The 24,590-nt window shown below is 42.3% G+C and overlaps 1 protein-coding gene and 1 long non-coding RNA gene across 4 annotated transcripts in view; one reads left to right on the forward strand and one right to left on the reverse strand.

Moving 5' to 3' along the window:
• The window catches only part of LOC138109318 (uncharacterized), a 33,983-nt gene extending 30,711 nt beyond the window's left edge, over nucleotides 1-3,272 (reverse strand). The window contains exon 1 of the long non-coding RNA XR_011150397.1: nucleotides 3,184-3,272. This is a non-coding gene — a long non-coding RNA (uncharacterized lncRNA). The remainder of the gene's footprint in view (nucleotides 1-3,183) is intronic.
• A 3,679-nt stretch (nucleotides 3,273-6,951) lies between these two features.
• The window catches only part of UGT8 (UDP glycosyltransferase 8), a 36,248-nt gene continuing 18,609 nt past the window's right edge, over nucleotides 6,952-24,590 (forward strand). The window contains exons 1-2 of one of the 3 annotated variants that reach the window (XM_069012529.1): nucleotides 6,952-7,370; nucleotides 22,738-23,561. In XM_069012529.1, the coding sequence (XP_068868630.1) occupies nucleotides 22,740-23,561 (822 nt within the window). In that variant the 5' untranslated portion in view covers nucleotides 6,952-7,370; nucleotides 22,738-22,739. Of the gene's footprint in view, nucleotides 7,371-9,682; nucleotides 9,724-18,454; nucleotides 18,514-22,737; nucleotides 23,562-24,590 lie in introns of those variants that run through there. The other 2 variants (XM_069012530.1, XM_069012531.1) reach the window with 2 other exon arrangements.

Consider the following 24,590-nt stretch of genomic DNA (forward strand, 5'->3'; position numbering starts at 1 on the left):
TATAAAACCAAGATACAGCTTCAGTTGCAAAAAGCTGTGGTCTCAAACAGACTTTGAAGGTGGAATTGCAGAGTATGGATTCATTTCTTCAATCCAAGCAGAAGAAGTGATACCTAAGGAAAAAAGGCTTCTGCAGCATTTAAAAGACAGTGTGACAGAATGCTTTTATTACTGGGGCTGCTTAAAAGCATAGACAAGGGAAAATAGTTCATAAGACAGACAGGAATGCATAAAGATGAAAGTCTGTTACTGTAAAGACTGAAGAAAAAAATGGGACAGCTTCCTGGGAAGCCTGCTTCTCCATCTGAAGCACAAAGAGGTCCTCTGACATTGGAAGCAGTGGACAGCAGCAATTTCAGTTTGACATTCTCAGAGTCTACCATAACGCTTGCAAAATGAAACACGCAGACACACGAGTGAGGAACTTGTTTAGGAGATCTGGCATGAGGACGTAGTGATGGCTACCCAGACATTGGGAAACAACTTCTTGGCACGTGGTAGGTACACAGAGTGACTTTGGCATGCTTCCCCATCACACCCAAAAGCAGAGTTACAACAAGATGAACCAGCACTGTTGGTGAGGGCCCACAGCTGTGCAATAAGTTCAGTATTAGAAGTTCCTGGCTTTCCAAAGCATTGCACAGCTGAGATACACTTGTGGCACTTGGAATACCATATGCTCTCCCCTCTCTGGACTCACAGCAGTGGCCATACTTTATTTCCAGTGAAGACTGGATTCACAATGTTACTGGGTTACTTCACATCCTACCAGTTGCTACAAGTCACTGTCCCCTACCCCTCCCAGCTTTGTATATAAGTGTATTTTTATCAATCACCTAGCACTGGAGCTTGAACTCAGGAGCTATTCTCCTGTACCCGTTACAAACATCCCAAAAAGAAGCCTGGAGAGCCCTGTTCTAGTTTTTAATCTCTCACTTCTAATAAATATCTGAGCAGCAATTCAGGATCGAAAAGGACCTCCTGGGCTGGGACTACTAACTATTGCAGGAACTCAGTCTGCAATGTCTTTTACAGACCCATCACGCTCATCTTAAAAATCAGAGTAGTTTTCTGACAAATGGAAATGGTAGAACAAGTTATAGCCATGATTAGTTTACCAAGTAGAGACTGGCACCACCTGAGGAGACAAGACATCTAATGAAGGAAGGACATGATTTCTTTTTGGCAAACTCTTAATACTATTTAACAAATGTTTTCAAGCTACTGCTTAGTGTCATCTTTGACTATAAAGACTTCAACACACCGAGCCCAAGAGGGCTTGGCAACAGGAGGAAGAAAAAAAAAAAAGAAGGAAAAAGAGAAAAGGAGCCAACTGCACAGGAGACAGGGGAAGCGCAGAATTTCATTTAAAGGAGGTTCATAACTACTGTTTTGTCAAGCTTTTACTGCTCTACAGCCAGGGCTATGAAGACTCCTATAATAATTTATAAAACAGAAAAGCAAACACACACCCCCCATATCACACGCCTATCACTTGTGTCAGTATAGAATCACCAACTAGATCTCAGTTCAGTTAACTATGTCCTTGAAACCCTTTTGAGGTGCTACACACTCACTCTGTTCATTACTGTTGCTTCCCAGATGGGCTAAGGAGAGCAAACAAGATGCACAGAACTTTGGCACTTAGTGTTTTCTCAATAGGTGTGGCAAAAACTCTTTTATGTATGAGAAATGGTGCAAGAACCAAAACCAATACAATATGCTGGAGCAATACATTTGTTTGTTTTATTGCTCTTTTTTCCTTTCGGTCAAACAGCAACACATTTTAGTAGAGTATCCAGGCAATATTAATTATCTTACTTATTACATACCAGCTAACCTTTTCTGCTTATACAAAGAAAAAACCAACCCCATAAATTACTGTCATGGATAATTTAAGCTAGAATTGTAAATGCAAAACTAAGCAGTACTTCCTCAAACCACTTAGAAGGAAGTGTAAAACCAGAACACAATCAAGCATCTTGTTGGATTAGTTTGCTCTCTCTGCAGCCAGATTTGGAACTCACTACTTGTTAAAACACGTACATAATGTCAGTAGTGCCGGAAAAAGCCTCTTGCAAGAGCTAGGTATAAAGTTAGTATAACACCAACCTTTGGTACTATAGGTTTTTTTTTTTGCTTCCTAAAATAATAGTAGTCTAGTAGCCTTTTGTAATTACCTCTTCCTGTCTGAATGAGCTAATTAAATAAGCAACCTCCAGCATACAACAGACTTGGAATACCACTTGGTATTTTAAATGGAAAAAAGACTACCACCAATACCTATTTTATGCTGTTTTCCTCAAGTTTAAAGAGACAAAGTCACAGCTGCTCTCTTTGAAGAGGGATGAGGATAGCTACACATACATTATTTGCCTAAGATACCAAAAACCCGTAAAACAGCCAACTATGTGTGCAAGCATTTTTAACTACAATAAAAAAGGCAATATTTTCAGATACAGGTTTTTTACAAACTTAATGACTAATCTCATGAAATTGAATTTAAAGCAACTTTCTTTAAAGCATGAACATAAACATCCATCTTATTATTTCTATATTCCTTTTCAAAGGCACACCGAGGAATGTGTTACCACACAAGTCAAGAAGCAACTGCGTAATTAGGGAGGAACAATATTAAAACGCAGGAATGATACGGAGTCACACAGGTTTTGAACCCACTTCACTGAAAGACCATTAAGTGTAGAAAAAAACCAAATTAACAGAAAGTCACTAAAACAGATACCAAACAAAACTCCACTCACCTGACAAGTACCTACACTTTACCTAACACCTCCTACCTATATGTGTTTCAACATTACCCTAAAACTTTAAAATGCTCAAGGATAAACACAGCCTAAGTCTCCAGAACCAATTTCCGTAAAAACGCATGACGTCCACTTACTAACAAGAAAACCACTCAGGAAGAGTCTTTTACTTTTCTGACTACATTTTCACATGCAGAATTCTGCTTAAAGCAGCACAAAATGAACAAAAAAAACCAACAACAACAAAAAAAAGCACTTAATAAGCTTCTCTGCTCTCTAAGTTAGAGTTCTCGACACCAGAAACACCCTAAGGGTTAACAAAATTCTTTAGGCCACTCTTCACTTTCAAACAGTGGAAAAGAAAATACCCTGAGAGACAGCATAACCCCCTCTGATAATCAACTTCCTTATTACTCACTCAGAATGCTCAGTTATTATATTTGCACAGTGACAGGGTCAAACACTACCATCAGAGCTGATTTATAGCACTCTTACCCACAAAACTACCCACACCCTTACAAACCTTGCTCAACCAGCCTGCATTTTTAACTTTCAGGGGGTAATAAAGGAAATCAAGGTCAGCTGGTTTTCATTAAGAGCTTCCTTTCATCTCTTTAACCTGCTTTGGTGCTCACTGCACTTACTGTCACCTGTTCTTGAATCACAGCTTCTAGTGACTAGCAGCTGTGTAGGTGTCATCTCTACGGCCTTCACGGTTTTGCAGATCTTGACCAAATCCTCTCTCAGCTATTCCCTTTCCAGACAGAAGAGTTCTACCTTCTTTAGTCTCTCCTCATGAGAGCACTGCTTGATCCCCTCAAACACTTTAAGTGCTCCTCCCTGTGCCTTCTCTAACCACAGAATGTCCTTTATAACAAGGCATAGTGAAGTGGGATTTATGGTTTTAACATTTTTCTACATTCAAGTGTTCTGACCCCATGGTCAACAAACCTCTGCAGAAAATTACAGTACTGCCAGACAAGGAATGATAAGAGATGAGGTGTCACCTAAATTTGTCCATAAAAGTGTCCTTCTTCCTTTGTCAAAATTTTTGCCCCAGGAAATAGAACATTATGTTTTGTAATCACACAGGCTGCACTGAAAGAACAACTGCAGGCGCATCACAGATTTCTCATCTAGTAGAAAAACTGTCTGGTGCCACCCAAACACATCAGTTAACTACAAACTACCATTTCCCAGTTACACGAGCCACAAAGCAGAGGGCGATCACTCTGCAGTTCTCTGTTGGGAAGCACCACTTACAGCTGTAATGCAGTTATGGGACTCACCCATAAGGGTAGAATGAACTTGTGTGTTAGTGTCACTCCTGTGAGATAATAAGGCCAACAGTTGCCTACAGCAAAGGCAGATTCGTTTGTACATTTTTCTTGCTTTTATGAGGGTCTGTGAGCAAGTTCCAAAGACATGGGAAGCAGATCTAGAAGTGCTGGTTGTCTGGTAACACTGCAGTTAAATTCAGTACTATGCAATTCAGATGATTAATTCCTTTTGGCATATTGGAAGGCTAAAGAACTACAAACCCGATTTAAATAAATTCGTTTGGCTGCTTATGACTGCATATCAATTAGGATGCAAAAGCTGCTAACGCTGTCTTGGAATCTGAGTTACAAGGAAAGTGATACTCTCACTTTGCTCTGTAAAATCTTGTGAGGTATGTGCATGTATAGCCAAAACAATCAAGGCTGAGGAAAAACCACTTACTGAACTTACTGAATCATCATGATCCAGAAGTCTACTGGAGAAATTCCTTCCTCTTTGGTCAGAAGACCCGTGCAAATCAGTAGAAAAGCACAAGAGACATAATCTTCAATAGAACTTACATGTATTTTCCAGTTCAATTAATTAGATTTGCAGAATCACAAATCTGGAATTAACAGTGTAGTATTTCTTGATTCTTATGAACATGATATAAACTCTACCAGGAGGAAAACACAACAGGGAACAGTTGTCTTAATCCAACAGAATGAAGTTCTCACTCTACAACCTCGGAAAAACACATCACATCAAGAGGCCTTTCTTGTTCCTCAGCCAGTAAAAATAACTTTGATGACATCACTGTCCAACTTAAAAGCAAATTAATTAAATTCCTCTCCTGAAAAATAGTTTGAAGGTGTCCCTTTGGACAACAATAGAAGATTCTTCAAAATCACTTCTGAAATGTTTATTAGCTCTCTAAAATTTTAACAAAAATTAAGAATGCTTCATATTTATAGCATTTTGTGAACTTTTATTACTTTATTTGAATCTGATTTCCTTATCACAATTTCAAATTGCAAGACTCTAAAATTTTTGAAATGCAGAATTTCTTTGTTAGGATCTGGAATTTACTGGAGAACAAAAAATCCCTGTTTCAGTGTTTGGCTGTATACCTTATACATCTTACAGTTATAATAATAGCTTAGCTAATAAGGAATGCCTTATATTTACCTTGAAAGAAATACAAAATTGTTAAATACAGAATTATATGCATATCTGGAGTTGGAAATAAAATCGATTTTGCAATAGCATGTAACCATATCAGGCAAAGACAGGACAATATGATGTACATATACCTAGAGTTGAAGTATTTGCACCAAGGAAAAACGCCATTACAACAAATGTAGGATTCTATGAGAAAATCATAAACTCTTGAACACATTAATTTTCAATAAAATATTGTGTCTGACCTATTCTCATCTGCTCAAGATAGGAAACTGGGAAGGCAGAACAGTGAGGAAATCCAGCACGTCTGACAAGCTGACAGGAAAGGTAGAGTGTGTGGGGGATAATACAAAAGCTTTTAGAAATAACATTCATTCCTGAGTTAGTATGATATAGGACACAGTAATTAAATTCAAAGTACTACCACCACTGTGATACATTTTCAGTTCAACATTCCATGAAGAAACCTTTAATTTTTTGCCAAGGTCTGGTAAATAATTGTAACTGAATTCCCCAGGTAACTGTACCGATTGCCACTTTCACAGTGAGAACAGCTTTATTAAAGCTGCTACCCAAGAAACCAAAGCAACACTGAGAAACCTGCAGGTGATCCCAGCACAGCTCAGGAAAGTCTGAACAAAATCTACACTTGCTTCAAATCCAGACTTATGCCCATGATTATGCCTTAGAAATGGTTCTCCTGGTTTTGGATTTACTAAATTGGTTGCCACTGGAATAAGAACGTCATTTGGATAGGCAGAGGAACTGAATTTATTCAGTTCTTACCTAATATAAATTGAAATTTATTTTGCCTACAAGTAACTAAACTTTTCAACAAAATAGAGTGAATATAGTTGATTTTGGGACATTTGCGTTCAGAACTTCATTTTCAGAGCTCAGTATTTACACCAAGGGCCACCATTAGCTTGTAGGATTTCAGTACCATCCATGAAAGTTTACCACGATTTAATGTTAACTGGACATTAAAAGGGGCATGAGGTTTGAGAAACTTTAATGATTTGTTATTTACGTGAGAAACAGAAGAGCTCTTAAAAAGCTCTATAACAAATATAAGAAAAATTTTATGCCCCAAATAAATTGGATTGATTTGAATGAAAGTAAAGTTTCATTTTCTTTTGCAAGCTCTCTTGACTAGAATGGAGATCAATCTAAAGCTCATGTTCATTTTTCTTATCGTGCTATTTCATTAACCTATCATTCCTATTTCATTAACTTTTTTGTTTTGTCTGATGAGACTTAAACCTTCACTTTTATTAAAGGAGTAACTTAATCTGTCAAATCAAAAAGATAATCTGAGAATTCTTGTCCTTTACAGCTCATTGCAAAAACTCCAGCAAACTTGTAAGTTAAAAGAAACAGGGAAAGTTTAGATGTTAGAGCGTATAAGAGGTGAGGGGGCAAATCTTGTTCTTTCAAAGGACTTTACTGTCTGTCAGCTATGAGACTACAGCTTTACTATATTTTGATATATCACTGGCAAATAATAAGTGAGTAACAGAAAATAAAAACCAAAACAAATCTACATCCACCCAAACCACGCACACACAAAACCAACTGGAGATTTAGCGTATGTGTTTAAAGTGTGCCGGGTGAGAGAGGGCGGGATAACTACATTGTTTAGCTGGCAGTTAACTAGCGAAGCGCTTGGACCAGGTGTACCTGCCTATGGCACGGGGCTGGAACCGAAAAGCAGCTGCGCCGGGGCTGATTGGCGGAGGCGGTTCTGGTCCCTCCCGCCAGAGGCGGGCACAGGAGACCTGCCCTGTGCCGGGAGCTGCCCGCCGTCCCGGTAGCGGGGCAGTGCATGGGGCGGGAGGGCGGCCGAGCTTTTCCCCGGACCCAGGGGCGAGCGGCAGCGCCGGTGCATGCGGTGGGGCGGAGCGGGGGCAGCCCGGAGTGATGAGAAGTTGAGGGAGGACGGAGCGAGGGAGCCTCCTCTGCTCGCAGGGCAGCCCAGCCCCGCAGCAGGTGCAGCAGAGCCCGGGCGGAGGCACCGGCGGGCCCGGCGCTCCCGGCGCCGCAGCAGCGCCGCAGCCCGGGCCGGGCGGACCCGGCTGAAGGACAAGAGCCCCGAGCGGAGCTGCGGTCGTCGGCTCCTTACCAGAGGCAGCGACGCGGAGGAGCGGCCCTGAAGGGAGAGCGGTGAGGGGCCTCGGCGGTACCGAGGGGGGCCAGGCGGTCCCGGCTGCGGCGCGGAGCAGAGGGGCCGGGTGTGGAGGTGGAGGAGGGCTCTTGTTCTATCCCGCTGCTTGTTCCAGTCTACCCTCTCCCTCTTTCTTCCCGCAACGCAAGGGGAAGCCCCCGGGCGGCCGCGGTGGAGGGTCTAGTGGAGCGAGAGGAGGGAGAGCCATGGAAGGGGGGGTGAGAGCCGGAGGGCTGAGGGGAAGAGCCATGGAAGTGGGGGTGAGAGCCGGAGGGCTGAGGGGAAGAGCCATGGAAGTGGGGGTGAGAGCCGGAGGGCTGAGGGGAAGAGCCATGGAAGTGGGGGTGAGAGCCGGAGGGCTGAGGGGAAGAGCCATGGAAGTGGGGGTGAGAGCCGGAGGGCTGAGGGGAAGAGCCATGGAAGCCGGGGTGAGAGCCGGAGGGCTGAGGGGAAGAGCCATGGAAGTGGGGAGGGAGCCGAGGGAAGGAGCCGCAGGGGAGCCGCGTCGATGCGGTGTCTCCGAGGGAGGGGACGGTGTGACCTGAGGAGGGAGCTGGGGGAATGTCGGGGAGCGCCATGTCCTGAGGGGCGCCAGAAGGACGCGTCCTTTCCCGCCCTTTTCGTGAGGGGCGCTCGGGCGGGGAGAGAAGAGGGGCCCAGGGGCGGCGCGCACGATACCTGTGTGGTGCGGCGGGCGGGCACTCATCAGGCGGGCTCTGGCGTGGTCGTCGTCCGGCGCCGCAGCGGTGAGTGCGGAGAAGCCCGGCAGGTGCCGGCGTTGCTCCTTGGGGAAGTTTGAGCGCCGCGAGGGAAGAGGCGGCAGGAAGGCTGAGGGGGCACTCGCCCGCCCGCGGGGTCCCTCAGCGGCGGCTCCGCAGCCCTGAGGGGAGGCGCGCGCGCGGTGCTTGGCGCGCGCGGGGCGCTGAGGGCGGGAGCGGGGGGACGCGGGAAGCCGCCGCTTTTCGGACACCGAATTCTGGCTTGTGTTGGCGGGTCCCCTTTAACTACTTGGTGCCGCCGACAGCCGGCCCGCGGTGCTGTCAGCGGGGGTAACACCGCGGTGTGGGGGCGCAGAGCCCCCCGTGTTGGGTTGCCAGCCGGCTGCCAGCTTGGGGACGTGGTGTTGAGGGACATCCTAGACCTGGGATGACTCCCAGCGCGCCTGGGATGCAGTGCCCTCCCTGGATATTCTCCGAGTTTCCACATCCCAGCCGCTTCTGAAGGAGCAGCGTTGCGTAATTGCTGCTGCGCCTCCCGGTTGGGCTCAAAAAGGAGGAAGACGGACGGTCAAGCGTGAACTTTTCAGGCGACACGTCGCTGAAGTTGCGGTGTTTAAGCGGAGGTCAAGTGGCATCTTGTCTCCTACTGTCTACCTCCTCGTCTGAGCCCTGGCCGTGGAACAACAGGGGATCGTTGGGAATTGCGCAGCCCGTTTTGCATGCTCATCAGAGTTCCCTGGGGATGGACAGCACGGAGTAACTCCAGTAGTAGGCATCCTTGAAGGTCTCGTCCCCCAAAGCAAACATCTTGAAATGATTATTTTTGGTTTGGTGTTTTTTTGGTTGTTTTTTTGGTTTTTTTTTTTTTTCATGTAACAACCAAATGGCTTAATTTATGGCATCATTTACATGATACCACTTATTTCCAGACTTTTATTACAAACGTTTTCTCAGTTAACATTTGCGATCGGAAGGTGCCTGCCTGCTTTTCCAGGCAATTATCGTGCATGGTCACTTAGTTATTTTAGCTGAGCTAGTTTTAAAGCACCGACACTACGTGGTGTGCAATTAACCTTTGCTTCGCATTTCCTTGGTTTTGTTCCTTTGTTTTGGTCGTTGCTCCCGGCCGAACACTGGATACTGCAGTGGCTTTTCTTTTCCAAAAGATTCCAGTTTGTGCTTGAGTCTTGTGCTCCGAGATAGTTTTCATGCTGTTGTGAAAATATTTCAGTTGAAATACAAGGAAATGAGTACTTAGCACAAAATGCTTGTGAATTATTTTTGCTTTGTTTTTTGGTTTTTTTTTTTTATGTTTCGTATTAACAGAAGCTCTTTATAGAACACGAGAAAAGAAAATATTTGTTTTGTGATGTATCTGTTAAGTATTGAGACTCTGAGGTGAGAAACATGTCAGTGTTTTGTAAACTCTAAGTTTTATTTTCTTAGGGTGCTGCTAAACAGTTGGGTTGTTCTAAAGCAGGATTTGGGTGGAGAAACCCAGGGGACTAACCAGGGCCGGAGGAGAGGACATCTGAAATGATCCTGCATCCTTCTTCTGTGCAGGGTGATGTCACCTGAACTCTGAGTCCTCTCCTTGCCCGTGTGAGTGGATTGGAGAAAAGGGACTTGCTGAGTAAGTGGTCGTGAAGCAGTGGATTGGTTTTGGTGGATTGAATTGGTGGCAATTTCATCTTGGTGAATGGCTACCAGCTGTTGTGCCTTACTGGCATAGCTTTGTGTATGGCCTTCTCTGTACCTGTTGTGAGGGCACAGAGGGTATGCTTTGCTGGAGTACACTTCCTACTACTTGAAAAATGTTTCGCAGTAATTATATTTGTAAGTGTAACAACGTCTGTTCTGACTTGGTTATTTTCTAATTGACTTTCTTGAACATGAGATACATTAGTTCTGACTTAAATTGCTGAGTGTTTATTGCACGTGCCTACTTTTTTTGGGTTTTTTCCACTTTGGGCTCTTTGAAGTGCTTATTGTCCACATCACTGTTTTAACCAGGTTGCTCCCTTTAGAATAGCACAGGGTTTATTCCTTATTGGTCAAGTGCCCTGTCTTTTACTTACAAGAGAAATCCCACTGCAGTATTAAAGCCTATTGGGTTGTTTGTGGTGAGACCAAATTCACGAGATGCTTAGCAAATGAAATACCTTTTTTTCTCCAGATCTAGACTTTCAACAAATATTTTTATTTCTGTTTGATTATTACAAAGTCATATTTGTGAAGAGAACAGAACTGTGTTTGAGAAATGCTGATACATGAGAAGCATTTGACATCATTCACCTCCTTTGTTGGTATTTTTGTCCTCAGAAAAATTTCAGCATGGTTTGACCTCTTATTGTTGTTTTAGAAAGTATCTTTGGGCTGAAAACTGTCATTCTGATACAGCTCCAAGTGTTTGTGAATAGGTATTGTAGAGGGCTCTTCTTGTTTTCCAGGAAGTAAAATACCCTAGAAGCCTTTAATAGAATTCTCTGTCCTTCCCCCAGGACAGCTATTCTTGGAGGCAATTTCCAAGGCTTATGACATAAGGTTTCTTGAGTCCTTTGATGAATTATTTTTGATCTTTTATGACACTTGGATGTATATATGTTAAAATGCTCAGGGTGTGAGGTCCTGATATTCCTTGTAAAAAATAAGCATTTAAATGGTTTGTAGCCAAAACTGTGGCTATAAACCGGTTTGTTATGACCATTTCTCTTAAACAGCACGGTTGTCATGCCCATAATTTTATTTGTGTAGAGAAACAAGCATAGCTTTCTTCTTTGCTCTGTGCTGTTCTTTCCTCCTATGAATGGATGGTTCAGCTTCACAAAAAATAAGCAACTTAAGACTGTTTTCCCTTCTTACTCAGTAACTAAAGGGAGAGTTAATGGTAAGTCTTGAGTCAGCTTCTGATGCTGAGCTGGAAATGAGCCTTGATGCCCTGCAGAAACAGCATGCTTTAAAAAAATTAAAATATTAAGGCTGTGTCTCAGTGTATTTAGAGGGAGGTAACAGTGTCAATGTAGAAGTTGGAGGACCTTCCAAGTTTCTTAATTCAAGACTATACTCCATTAGAGAAATCATGTTCACCACCAGTCTGGAAAAAGGTATTTAATTTATTTGTTATGCCTGAAGATGGAGTGCATAAGTGTAACAAAACCTGCAAACGTGAAATTTAGACATCCAGGACTTAAGATTAAAATGCAGTTACATATGTTGTATTTGATTTTGTTCGGTTTTTTTTCCCGTGGCCCCCATCCAATTTGAAAGTTACTTAAGTCAAAGGAATAAGGTGCTTTAATGCCAAGAAGACCAATTCATGAAATACACATTTTAAAAAGTATTGCAAAAATTTTCAACAAAAATTAAGTATTAGCTTTAAAAAAAAAAAAACCACAAAAAAACCCCAGCACAAAGCAAACAAAAAAGAGAAACAAAAAGGACTCAAGAAAACATGTGGCCAGTACTCATGTGTTGCCCTTAGCTTTATTTCCAGGATATCGTTGTTATCTTCCCAACTGAGTGTTTCAACTGAAAAATACTCAAATTTGGGGCAAGGTGAGGTGTTTTCTTGCTTACACTGCAAACGAGGCGAAAGGAGCATCTCTCTCTGAATGAAATCTGGGTGAGGAACAGGAATTTACCCAGGATACAGCTTTCAGCACAAGATGCACAGCTTGCTGGTGAGGTGGGAAGTGTGGCTGCAGAGCCCACTGCCATGAGCAGCCCCAGCAGCTGTGGTAGTACTTTATGTAGTATCTGCTTCAGATTTATAAGTACTAGGGATTTTTAAAATGAGATAGTTAGGGTTAGAGAGCATAGGTGCTGTTTGCAAGGAGCTAAATATTTGTTTTGTAGGTTTGCTTGGGAAGCCACTTCGGCCAATTTATCATAATGCAAATGTCTGCTCAAAAGTGCTTCTTTTCAATAGCGTGGTGTGCTGAGGGCGGACCTTGTAGCAGTGTCCTTCTCAGGAGCCTTCTTGACTAGAAGGTTGCTGTCACTGGAGAGCTGGGTTTGGCATTATCCAAAGTCACCACAGTTCAGTTAAAACCTGTACCCCAATGCAATGTAGATGCCAAGAAAGCTTTGTTGGAGAATTACACCCCTGATCAAGCCTTGCTGGTCCTTAGAAGAATGTTATTTCCTGAAACTGAGCTTTGAGGGCTGTGTGGTGATGCGTGTGGTGTTTGGTCCCTGGGCACAAAATTTTATCATAAATAATCAAGCTTAAAATGCTTGTGTGAAATGTTGTCCGCACACATTTTGCTTCCTAGCAGTGCAAAGTGGAAAATTCCAATGTTTATTTCAGTAACATGTCTGGATAGGCCAATCTAGTGCTTGGGGCATCCAAGAATTATGGGGCTAAAAGTAAATGGGAGCTGTTGGTGTAAATCCTGTGAGGGCTTGTGTGGAAACTTGCCCAAGGACAGTTGATGATTATCTGAATATTTTTTTTTTTCATGTGGAGAATCTTGAAAAACAGATCTGACTGTGTAAAATACAGGAGTAAAGCTGGCATCTTTCTTTAACCACTCATAATGATAAATCATTCATTACTGTGCTTCGTGACACTTTGGTAATTATTTTGCTTGTTTATCAATTAGCGTTGTTTTCATCAAAGTACACTTGAAGATTGGAGTATTCCACATTATTTTATCTCAGACTATACTTGTATTAGACAATCAGTTTTCCCTTTAACTGCTTACTAATGAAGTAACTGAACTACAGCAGTAGGCTGTAAAGTTATTTTTGTTATAAACCCCCATCAGAGACTTACAGTGTTCATGCTCAGAAAGTTAATTTGCTTTCCAGAAGTGGAGGAATACCTGGGAAGTATTCATTATTATTCATTCATATCCAGTTTGGTGGGTAGGAACAGACATGTGCATGTGTAGAACCACTTGGGTTGTGTCTGGATGGTTTATTGTTCATTTATTTTGGTTTTACACCCAGATCATTCTGGAAATTGTAGTCGTGGAGATGGGAGCCGTCTTCGTCTTGATCTTCTGTAGCCTTTGGATTTATTTTCTCTTCTCCCTAATATTTGGGAATTAACAGATTGTACTTAAGTCTCAGACTGTCTTTGAAAATCTACAAATCCTGTCTTTAGACCATTCCTTTCTGGAATTATGCTCTAGGCTTAGTCAACTACTGGTGCTGGAAATTCGCAGGAAGCTTCTGTGTATTTAAAAGTTTTTATACAGCTACAAAAAAGAAAAAAAAAGCCCCAACCCTTACTGGAGTGTGTTTTGCACCTTTCAGAAGATTCCCAAGTTGGTTTCTGTCCCCTGTAGCTCTGGTAAGTGATGTGGTCTTGCTCTTAAAATCAGAATCTCAGGATTAAGCTACATAGGAAAGCTGTTATGCTGCTTTTATCCTTACTCTAGGCCCAGATTCTACTAGGAGATAGTTCAAAGCAGGCACTCCAAAATACAGATCTGAAAGCAACAGACAAAACTGAATTTGAGGGAAACCAACCTGTAAATTTCAAAACAGCAGCTATTAATTAACAGATTGAATAAACTGAATGTTTTTGGCATGTGTGGTGTTGCTGCAGTTATTTTAATTGAGCTGAATAAGAGCAAAGCATGATGAAACTAAGTATTTTTACTTTATTCCGAGTTGTATTTCCCACTGCAGAAACAAACCTGTGATAGCTTCCTTTGTGATTGTGTTTGTGTGGCTTGTTAAAATGTGCTTATTTGCTATAGGATGAAGTCAGAAACAGAACAAAGAAATTCATTGAGTGCTTCTGGGTGTCATGTGATGGCGTGACCAGGGAGAGCTTGTACCAAGCTGAAGCCAGCTGGAGTGAAAGGCAAAGCATCCCCTCAATAATTATTGAAGTTAAAAGAAAGTCCCAGTCAAGTGGGTTTAAGTTTAAAACTAATGTTGTTTCAGGTCCTGAGGCTTGTTCATGAGGAAAATTCATGCTTGGGTGATGGTAGCATATAACTACAGGCACCAATGAATTAAGCTCACAACAAAGTGCGCTGCAGTTTCCTCCAGCCCCTTCTTCAGAGGGCCATTTTATCAAAGGAGATGCAGTTGCTAATTAAAGTGTTGAAAATCAGTCAGGTTTTTTTCTCTTTTTCTCCTTTTTTCTTTCTTTTTAGCTCTTCATTCAGCCACTATTTCAGCCTGTCTTTTGATGCCAGTGTGAGAGCAAAGACTTCAGGGGCAGCTTTGACCTTTCAGTGGTGGCATCTTTGTCTCCATCAGCTGCTGTGGCACTTGTGCCTCATGCTCTCTGCAGGTAGAAGGTTTCTTTTTATTTTCAGCACTTAGTCCTGTCGTGAGTTATTCTGTTCCTGGGCTCTTCAGGGCACTGTGGTCACACAGCAGGAGCAGGGTCACTCATCTTTACCAGCACTGGTGTCCCTGGGAAAGGTGGAGTAACCTGTTGGCTTCTCTCTGTTACTACCTCCAGCCCTGGATATCACAGCAATATTTCTGGTTCTTTCTGGTGCAAAATAGCTGCAGCCTGTCAAGAAGCCTATTGTTTCAGGTCTGGGTACTTGGATGAAAGGTCTCCAGGAGCTGAAGGGACTTGAATCTTGTTGCCAAAATACTGTGTCTTGTGTGGGTTGCCGGTAGCTGCGAAGGAAGACGCGTAATTTGTCAGGAAAGGTTCTCACATCGTGTTGGATGAAGCAGACAAATCTCTCCACAAGGAATATGTGTGTCTCGCTTGCAGACAGATGGCTCTTCGCTGTGTGCAGTCAGCAGTTGTCTTTCCAAGGTGCGGGGGGTGGGATAACCGTGGGCAACAAGGAACAGAGCTGCATAATGGAGAGCGCCAATGTGGAGAAATCCGAGCCGCTGGCACGTGGCGTCAGGTTGCCCTCGGTGGAAGGCACACAGGTTTTGGGGCAATGTGTAAGCTATTGGCTTTGCTAATCCTCACTGTGTAAAGTATCACAAATTATAGGGATCTTGAAGTGCCCTGTTTGAGATGCCCAGTGCAAAACAGGACAAAAAGTACTGGCTGTTCTTGCTCTATTTGCTTTTATTTGGGTTATTAAAATGCGTCAAGAACGTCTTTTGATTTGTTTTGACTACCCTACCTGGTAGGTCTACAGAGGTTAATGTTTCACAGGTTTTAAAATCTTAATGGAACTCACTTCCATGCAGTCCCTTGGGCTGAACTTAGAAAATGGATACTTGTACAATACTGACCTTCAATAAAGTTTATATTTTTTTACTGCATATTGTTTGCTCAGTTTTAGTGCATAGAGTGTTAAGGCATGTAGTTAAGGAGTGGAAGGTGCTGATAAAGTCAGCACTGCAGCATTATGACCCCAAAGCATGCAGGCGTTGCTTGGATTTATAAGGGACTTGATTAAAAGATCAAATTATTACTAGTAATAGATTTGGAAATCCAAAGTAGTTTTAGAATATAATCACTTCATAAAGATAATATTTGTAAATATTTAATCTTTTTAGATATGATCAGTCTTTTCGGAAGTTTGGGACAGTTTTCCATAACCATGAAGACTCCTGGAGCACTTCTTTCTGAAAGCCAGTGCCAAAGTGTTACCAGGAGTGTTATACTTTGACCACTTGCTATAAAGTCATCTTACTAGGACAGAATGCCTCGCATGTGAATTGTATTCCCATGTAACTTCTGAAAGATCTGTCTACTTGCATGCCTATTGAAAATATTTTGTGTATGAAGTGGAAAACCTGTATTTTGATCAAGTGCCTCTTCTGCCTACCTGTGGAGTGAGGATTTCTAAAACCCTTTTTCTACCATGATTAAGTACAAAAGCTTAGGTAAAACCCTTCAGTGTTTGATAAAACCTGTTGCACGTACAGTAAGTTGTTACTAAAAGTGGTTTTCTAAATTGCAAATCCTTTTGACTACCCTCTTAATAGCACCTTTGCTGTTTGCATAGCTGATACAGTAAGTCTGACAGAGGATTGCAGTGACATTGTAATGCCTATAAATCTTACATCTCATCCACACACAAAAGAGTTTTGTACTCATTGAAATGCTGCAGTCATTGGATAAGATGTTTTTTGGGAGCCTGTACAAAGCAAATGCAAAAGCCTGCTCTTGTTGGTACACGTGTCTTGCTAATTTCTTAATTTATTCATTTAGTTGGAAAAGGAGCCTGTGGTTGAAAGCCAAATCACAGTACTCATCTAAAACGTTGCAACACAGTATAGCAATCACAGCACACACTGTGCTTCAGCAATTAATAACAGGATGTGTGATAGGGAAAACTTAAGGACATAGATCCAAAGGTTGTACAATACCTGTTAGCAGAGTCTCTTCCCAGATAATTTCCTGGTTTGTTGCTCTGCAGCTTTGCATGTTCCCGTGTTTCTGATGGGTTTTTGCCTGCTTTTCAGCACGTGGGTCGCTTAGTGCCAACTGCTTCCTAATCTTAAACTGCAGTTTGGTGCCTGAAGTCAGCTCACAGGCCTGATTTACTGTAATGCTCCTAAAGGATTAGGGAGTAGTATTTTGGATTGCCTGTGGAATATGTACAGCACAGCAAACAGTATTATGGGTTAAGAACATGTTTTACAATTCCCAGCTTAAAGGGGTTAGGAGGCAAGTTGCACTTCAAGCTTGAAGATTGTGGTCTTTCTTACTGTCATCTGTTATGCCACTAATTAAAAACTTCCTGTCTCCATGATAAAATTATATTCTGGGATTTGCTGTCAGACATAATTTGGTCAGTGTGTTTCCTCATGTAGGTAGCGTTTCTGGGTGCTTGGCAAAAAATGCTGATGTGAACTGCTATTAAATCTTAAAATGTTTTGGGGGAATGTGAAAAATTAGAGATATCTTGAAGAATGTGTAGAAGGAAAGAGTTTTTTTTTTCCTTTGGTCACTCCTCCACAGTTTTGAATCAATGGACTTCATTCATGTTTGTGTGTATGTATATATACTTTGTCTTTAATATCAGCTGCATGTATGTGGCTGACACAGCTAAGATTTGGGATAAGTATATGTACTTTCTTAGCATAGAATCATCCTGCACTCAGTATTAGTGAAACCCTTTGTCTTGAAGTATTTTCTTTGTCTTTCAGCATTACACTTAACTGCAAGTGCTTTCTGTGAGTCATTCCTGGCTATCTTGGGCTTGATAAAAGGCTTTGTTTACGGGGCCTTTGGTCATGCAACCTGAGTTGTAGGGCTTGGCTCTGTATTTGTATAACTGAGGTGGTCACAAGCCTCTGGAGGCTGGGTACCATGTTTTACCTGTAAACCTGTTTTTAATAGCTAAACCAAACAGAATTGCACATGAAGTAAGTTCGTGTCAATGGGGTTTGAGTGGGCAGGGCTGGAGCGGCAGTGAATTGGGTAATGTCAGGTAACAATCTGAGGTCACTGGTCATTTCTTTCCCTGTTTTAATGCTTCCTTTCTATTAAGAGCAGTAGCAAACCATAGTCAGCAGCTGCTTATGGTGGTTTTTTGGTCTGCTCCCAGAGGCAATTTGTAGTGCTCTCTGTGACCAGTTGTTCTTCAACTTCCCTCATCGTTTCTCTTGCTATGCTTTTGACCACGTGTCTCTTCCTACAGCTACAGTACCTCTGATCTTAAGAGAAATAAACACACTGTGTTCATCTGTGGTGAACGCTGCAGTTGGACGTGGTGGGGTGGGCTTGGTTCCTGATGTGACACTGCCCTATTCATTGTTCTAGTTTTTGACCCCAGGTGGAGGCACAAACAGGTGTGATAACTGAGGTCAAATTTGCCTTAGTGGGAGAAAAGCAACTGGCTCTGGAGCCTGGCATAGGTGGTTGCTGTAGGTAAGTGAAAACTGGTCAAGGTCCCTCTACCTATGTGGAAACTGCATCAGATTTGCAACTTTTAATATAAGTTTAGTCGCTGATGAAATACGTCTTCCTTTAAAAAATAAAAAAAGAATATTTTTTATTTGTTTCTGCCTTTTTGGTCTCATTGGTTCAGCCACTAATATGAAGTTTTGGAGAGTTTACAGGCCCAAGAGCAGAGTTTGTGTTCTTTCTTCTAAAATGCTGAGTTTTTTATAGTGAGCTGTAGTAAAGGGAGGGGAACAATACTGAGAGCAAGATGAAGGAATAAATCTGCATGTTAGTGCCACAACTGTGGCAGTTTGTAGTACACACAGTTTGCTGAAATGCATGAAAATCCCACATTTCCCCTTTTTAAAAAATAATAATATTCCTGTGATGCACACATTAGTTTTCCTTTTGGGCATAGTATTTTCATTACTGATTAGCTCCCAGACTTGGGCTTGCAGAGGTGGCAGCCTGTTCCTTTAACCTGTGCTGTCTCTGTGAAATTGTAATGAGTAATTTGAGCCCTTTGGGTAAGGTGAGAGTGATCAGCAGCTCAGAGATTGCTCCTCTGCTGTCAGAAGAGCACTGCTGTTCAGAATGAAGGGCACCTTTCCTGGCAGAAGTCCCGCTTAAACTGCCCAGGTAAACTCAACAAACGTTAGCAAATTTAAAGAAAGGATGAAAGGAAGTGAGGCACGTAAAAAAGCACATTGTATTGCTGAACTCCAGCTCTGTAAAACTTCCTTTGCTGCTTTAGAAATCAGGAGTGTTAGTGAATAAAAAGGACTTTTTATATCCTTTCGTGTGAGTGCCTAAGAACTGTTTAATCTTTTGAGTAGTGATGAACATGGGAGCAGTTTGCATTCAGGCCATGCTGGATGGAGATGATTGAGAGGCTCTTCTGCTCTAGATCTCTCTGTGATGGAGGAAAACATGGACAATGGTATTGCTGGCTTGAAAATAGCTGTTTCTGAGTTTCAGAAATAGAAGGTGGGCAGCCAGTGGTGTAAGGCAGAAAAAACCCTCAAACATGCCAAAGAGTTCTATTAGCAGTGAGTAGCAGATTATTAAGGATTGGCAGCAAATCTACATGTAATCTTGGGTACATGTTCCAGGACTGTAATTGACAATTACACAAATTATTAATTGGAATTTATCTAAAATAATTGAAGATTGGTGCTTATATAAATTACATTAGATCTTAATGTTTAAATTATTATTATAAAAACCAACTAGCACTACACTTATTTCAATGTCATTCAGTTTATTTCCACATTGTCCAACCTTCAAGTATCAGAGCTTTGTAAAGAAGGGGGGAAGGATCCTCCCCCCTATTTTTTTCTTCTGAAAGTCATTATTTTCTGTGTAGTCACACTTCTTGTTGTAGGTCCTGCTTGGTCCTTCTGGGTGAATGGAAAAATACTTCCTAAAAAAAAACCAAACACTATTTAGAAGTGTTTTGGTCAGCTGAAAGCATCTCTCCAACAGTCTGACTGTCAGGAGTGTGCTTGGTTTTCTGTAATGCTTTAAAACTCAGGCTTTCTCTTTCATTTGAAAACCCCCACTATAGGTCATTAACTTTATGAGTAGCTGTTGGAGTAGGTTTAATATTTAACTTCTTGGTGTGTCTTTAACTTTTTCTTGCTGTGTTCCAATAGGAGAGCTCTTTACAATCAGCTCTTTACAATCATGTTTCACTACTATAAAGCCACTCCACATCTGGTTCTTCTCCATATCCTCATTTTTAGGGCTTTTTGGCTGAAAGGAATAGCTTCAATTCAGTGATCATTTTATGGATGTTGTTTGGTTGGGGGTTACGTTATGTTTTGGGGTTTTTTTAAATTTTAGCAAACTTGAATTTTCCTTTTCACCCTCTGTGACAAAAGGATGTTACATGCCAGGTCAGATGCCGAAACAGTCTTACTTAATGAAGGCAAATCCTAAGAAGAAGGACTTAAGATAGACGTACAGAATGGTTTTATATTGTTAACTATCCTGGAGAAAGGCATCGTTCTCTGTCTCAGGGCTTTTCTTTCCCCTTTTCTGTCAGGACACCTGATGATTCTTTTTCATGCTCCTGGCATGCAGAAATGAAAAGCAATTGCATTGGACATTGATCCTTTTTATTTATTTTGGCAAGTGATTTGTTCTGGGAGTTTACTGCCAGAGTGTGACTGGGAGTTAGTAGGAAGAATCCCTGAGCTCTAGCTGAAATTAGCTGGCTTCCAGCTGAGTACTGCCGTGGCGTTTTCCTGACCCTTGGAACGCCTCCTGTGCCTGGGCACTGCTTACTGCTTTTGGGTATGAGCTGAATCAGAAATTGCCACTGGAATAGGCAAGTCTGTCCCGGTGGAAATAGCCGGGGTGCGGGGGGAGCTCATTGCTGAGGGCAGTTGGAGTGGTGGAGTGTCTGGGAGAGAGCCTGGAGCTGAGCTTGGGTGGTTGTGTGTTGATGCTCTGCTGATGGCCCTGGGCACCCACCTATTCCCTGGTCCCAGTCTGCCAAATGGGAATTGTGCTCATGATTAATTGGCTTACAGAATGCTGTTACCTATTGCCCTTGTTCCTACTAAATGCAAACCTGAGCTTCCTGCTTCTGTCTGGCCAGGGCATGAAATGATGAGGCTGCAGGTTCCTGCCAGAAGTTCACTAGAAGGTCAATGCAATTTTTCCTAGTAAAAATGTCACTTAATCGACATTTCTCTAATAGTGTCATGTGTTTAATATCTCTATAGCTTGGCAGGTCCTGTACATATATTTTCCAGTTCCCATGGAAGGTACTTATGTGGAAAAGGGGAGTTGCATAATAGTTTTTTGAGAAATGATTATTGTTTTACCAGTTCTGAAGGTACCACAAGGGATAGACTGCTAGGGAAGTGTGTTGTGTCATCTTATGTTGCTGATACACTGCAAGAGGATAAAAAATGTTTGGTAAATGGTTTTGGTTATACTGCCAGCTTTTCATGTTAGTATTTGTAATACCTTTGCAAGGAGTAGAATGTCTTGTGGGATTCCCTTTTAAAACTTGGCTTCCAGGTAAGTGTGGGGACAGGAGGCAATGGGGAAACACTGTCAGCATTCTAGGGAAGGATAGCTGTAGTTCCCATGGCTTTTGGGGGCATGTGTGTCACCCCAGCCATGGAAAATATGCCGTAGGGCTGAGGATTGTATCTTCTGTGCTGTGCTCTAGGCCTCGGATCAGGAGATGGAAGTAGAGCTGGCTTGTGGTAACATATTGCATCATGATGAGCCCTTAGGCTCCTGTAACCTTTGACTTCTGCTGCTGATAGAAACATAACCGAGTTTCCTAGTCTGGCACCTCCATTCATGGTTTTCTAATATTGCCCTTGTTGACACGAGCAGTAACTCAATACCATGGGAATGCTTCTAGCATGGGGAGATGGAATCAAAAATGGGACTTTTCCAAGTTTGATTTATCATTTTTCTTGGATGTTTCCTTGGTGAACCATTTTTTACTTACTTTTTTTCTAACACCTCTCTTAGCTAAGGAGTGTTATCCTCTAGCAGGGTCCTGTTCAGGATAACTGAGCATGGGCCAGGGCAGTGATTCTCCCTCTGTACTTGGCACTTTGAGACCACACCTCGAGTGCTATGTCCAGTTCTGGGTCTCTCACCTCATGAAAAATATGGAGGTGGCTGGAGCACATCCTGACAAGGGCAGTGAAGCTGGTAAAGGATCTGGAGAATAAGTCCTGTAAGGAGTAACCAAGGGAGCTGGGAGTGTTGAGCCTGGAGAAAAAGAAGCTCAGGGGAGACCTAATTGCTGTCTACAACTACCTGAAAGGCACATCCTTCAGAAAACTTGCTATAGGGTAATGTAACTCAAAAAGCCCCTTAAACTTATTACATAGTAAATGTATAGGAATGTAGGAATTTATAAATAGCAATATAAAATATGAAATGCTCTATTTGTGAGCTGGTAACCCATGAAACATTAACTGAAAAGTCCTGAGCAATCTGTTGTAGGAAGGTTATATGACTATACTGTAGGGAGATAACAAGGACTGAGTAGCAGTGTTATCTGTTGTTCTTATTTATAAAGGACACTGCAACAGACTCAGGCATCCACGTGGATTGGTTTGGCATGAGGAAAGAGCAGATTGTTTGGTTTGGCTTGTACTCATTTCTCTGTCCTAGGAGGGTGATGGTGACTGAGGAGCTTCTGACATGTCCTCACTGTGCTTCTAAGGCACTTGGTTTTCTTCTGCTGCATACAGCATTTTAAATCACTAAACCACGTGTAAAAAGTATTTTCCCTTTGCTCAGCAGTGTGCTGCTGTCAGGAACTGTGCGTTTAGGATGGCAGTGGGGTTTTCAGCATAGGCAGAGCTGGTGTTCAAGTGGGTGTTTAAGTGCTGATTTAAGTAGATTCAGAATCAAGTACCTGTTAAAGTGCTTCAGTGGAAGTTGCAATGTTCATGTGTGCAGTACTTACTCCTGTTATTACACTTGTTCTTGTAAGCAGAGTGTCATTTTTGGAGGTTCAAAGTTGCTTCTTGTTCAATGGTAGCATCTTCCTGCCTGATTTTTGGCTTTCCACTCTCATGTGTCTGATCAGCATAAAGAAAAACACGGCATGAATTTTTGTGTCCTTGTAGTAGGACAAAAGCCTTCTATCTTCTCTATCCCGTTAGCTTATGTGAAAACAAAACCCCAGAAATGTTATGCTAAAATCAGAGTAGAGAGCTGCAGCTTGAAGGAGGACGACTTGAAGTCTGTGGGCAGCTATCAGACAAGACCTCGTAGTGGAAATGCTCATAACCATGCTAACAAAAGCGTGGTGTGCTTAAACTGCAAACTGTAGTCCTGTTGTCTGTGATGTAATGCTCTTATTTCTCCTTTCAGCTATGAAGCCGTACGCTCCAGCCTTCATTCTCCTGTGGAGTGCTGTCGGGATAGCGAGGGCTGCCAAAATTGTTGTTGTGCCGCCAATTATGTTTGAAAGCCATCTTTATATTTTCAAGACTGTGGCCTCAGCCTTGCATGACCAAGGTCACCAGACAGTATTTCTCCTCTCTGAGGGCAGAGAGATTCCTCCATCTAATCACTACAGACTTCAGCGCTACCCAGGGATCTTTAACAGCAGCACCTCGGATGATTTCCTCCAGTCCAAGATGAGGAGTATCTTCTCGGGGAGACTGACTGCCCTCGAACTGTTCGATATCCTGGACCACTACTCCAAGAACTGCGACATGATCGTTGGCAACCGAAACCTCATGCGTGCCCTCAAACAGGAAAAATTTGACCTGCTCCTGGTAGATCCCAATGAGATGTGTGGATTTGTTATAGCCCATCTTTTAGGGGTTAAATACGCCGTGTTTTCCACTGGCCTCTGGTATCCAGCAGAAGTGGGCGCTCCAGCTCCCCTGTCCTATGTTCCAGAATTTAACTCGCTGCTCACAGATCACATGAACCTGTTTGAGAGGATTAAAAATACTGTCGTTTATCTTATTTCAAGATTTGGAGTTAGTTTTTTGGTTCTGCCAAAATATGAAAGGATAATGCAGAAACACAAGGTTCTTCCAGAAAGGTCCATGTATGACTTGGTCCATGGATCCAGCCTGTGGATGCTTTGTACTGATGTAGCACTGGAGTTTCCGAGACCTACGCTACCCAATGTTGTTTATGTGGGAGGAATCCTAACGAAGCCGGCCAGCCCTCTGCCAGAAGTAAGGTTTGCTGAGTTTTGCAGTAATTTCTGTGGTTTCTGCTTGACCTCATGTGATGAATGACACTTTTTAAGCAGTGATTTTTCAGATGGGACCTGTTCTGTTGTTGCTTGGTGAAATACACCCTGGAAGTCACTTCATGTGGTGGTGAGGGGACCTACTGGTCACAAATTCAACAAAATGAATCTTTTGTGGATGCAGGAAGTATTTTGCTTTTGAGTGAGATGTTAATGGTGTGCTAGTGGTGAAAGTGCACTCTGTCTTGGAAGTCACATCAGTAGCTTCTAACCAAACATGGCTTAAAATGGGAACAAGGGCGAATGGATGAGTACTCCTTATGCTTAAGGAAGCCTGCTGGTAGGGTATACTAGGTAATTTCATGGTATTGGTGTTTTTATGGTATTTGTTTTTATGCCTACCTTAGGTTTGATAGTGTCTTTAAGACTACGAGTATATAAGCATGAAAAAACTGTAGAGAGTGACAAATGGAGATAAGAGTTGACATACATGACACTATGGCTGCACTCAGAGTTGAATTTTTACTGTGCACATGCAGGCCATCAGGTATGAACTTCAGACTGAAACAGTGGTAGTGACTGGACTGACTCCAGAAATCCTGGCTGTACAGATTAATTATTAAGTTTGATTACTTCAGTGATCTTTGATATGTTACACCTAAGAATGCCTCTGTTGAGCAATAGAGTGGTGCGTGGCAGGCAGAACAATCTCACAGAAAACCATGTCATTTACACTTCTGTTTGTGTGTACATAAGCAAAATCTTGAATTGGAGGTGATTGTTAATGGATGCTTTTGGCTGGATGATAAAAAGGTGTAGGTAGACCTGCGGTGCTCAATCTAAAATGCCTCTTTCAGCTTTTGCCTTTTGTATGAAAAGTGCTATTGTCTGTTCTCCTGGGTGTCATCAGAGATGACCGTAGCAGTGGTGCTTCTAACTGGTTCTTTCCATGTGTGCATCAGTGTTTGTGTTAAGAAAGGATCAGCTATCCTAAGAAAGCAGACAAAAGGTC

This window comes from Aphelocoma coerulescens, chromosome 4 (assembly GCF_041296385.1).
Source record: "Aphelocoma coerulescens isolate FSJ_1873_10779 chromosome 4, UR_Acoe_1.0, whole genome shotgun sequence".
NCBI classification, from domain to species: domain Eukaryota; kingdom Metazoa; phylum Chordata; class Aves; order Passeriformes; family Corvidae; genus Aphelocoma; species Aphelocoma coerulescens.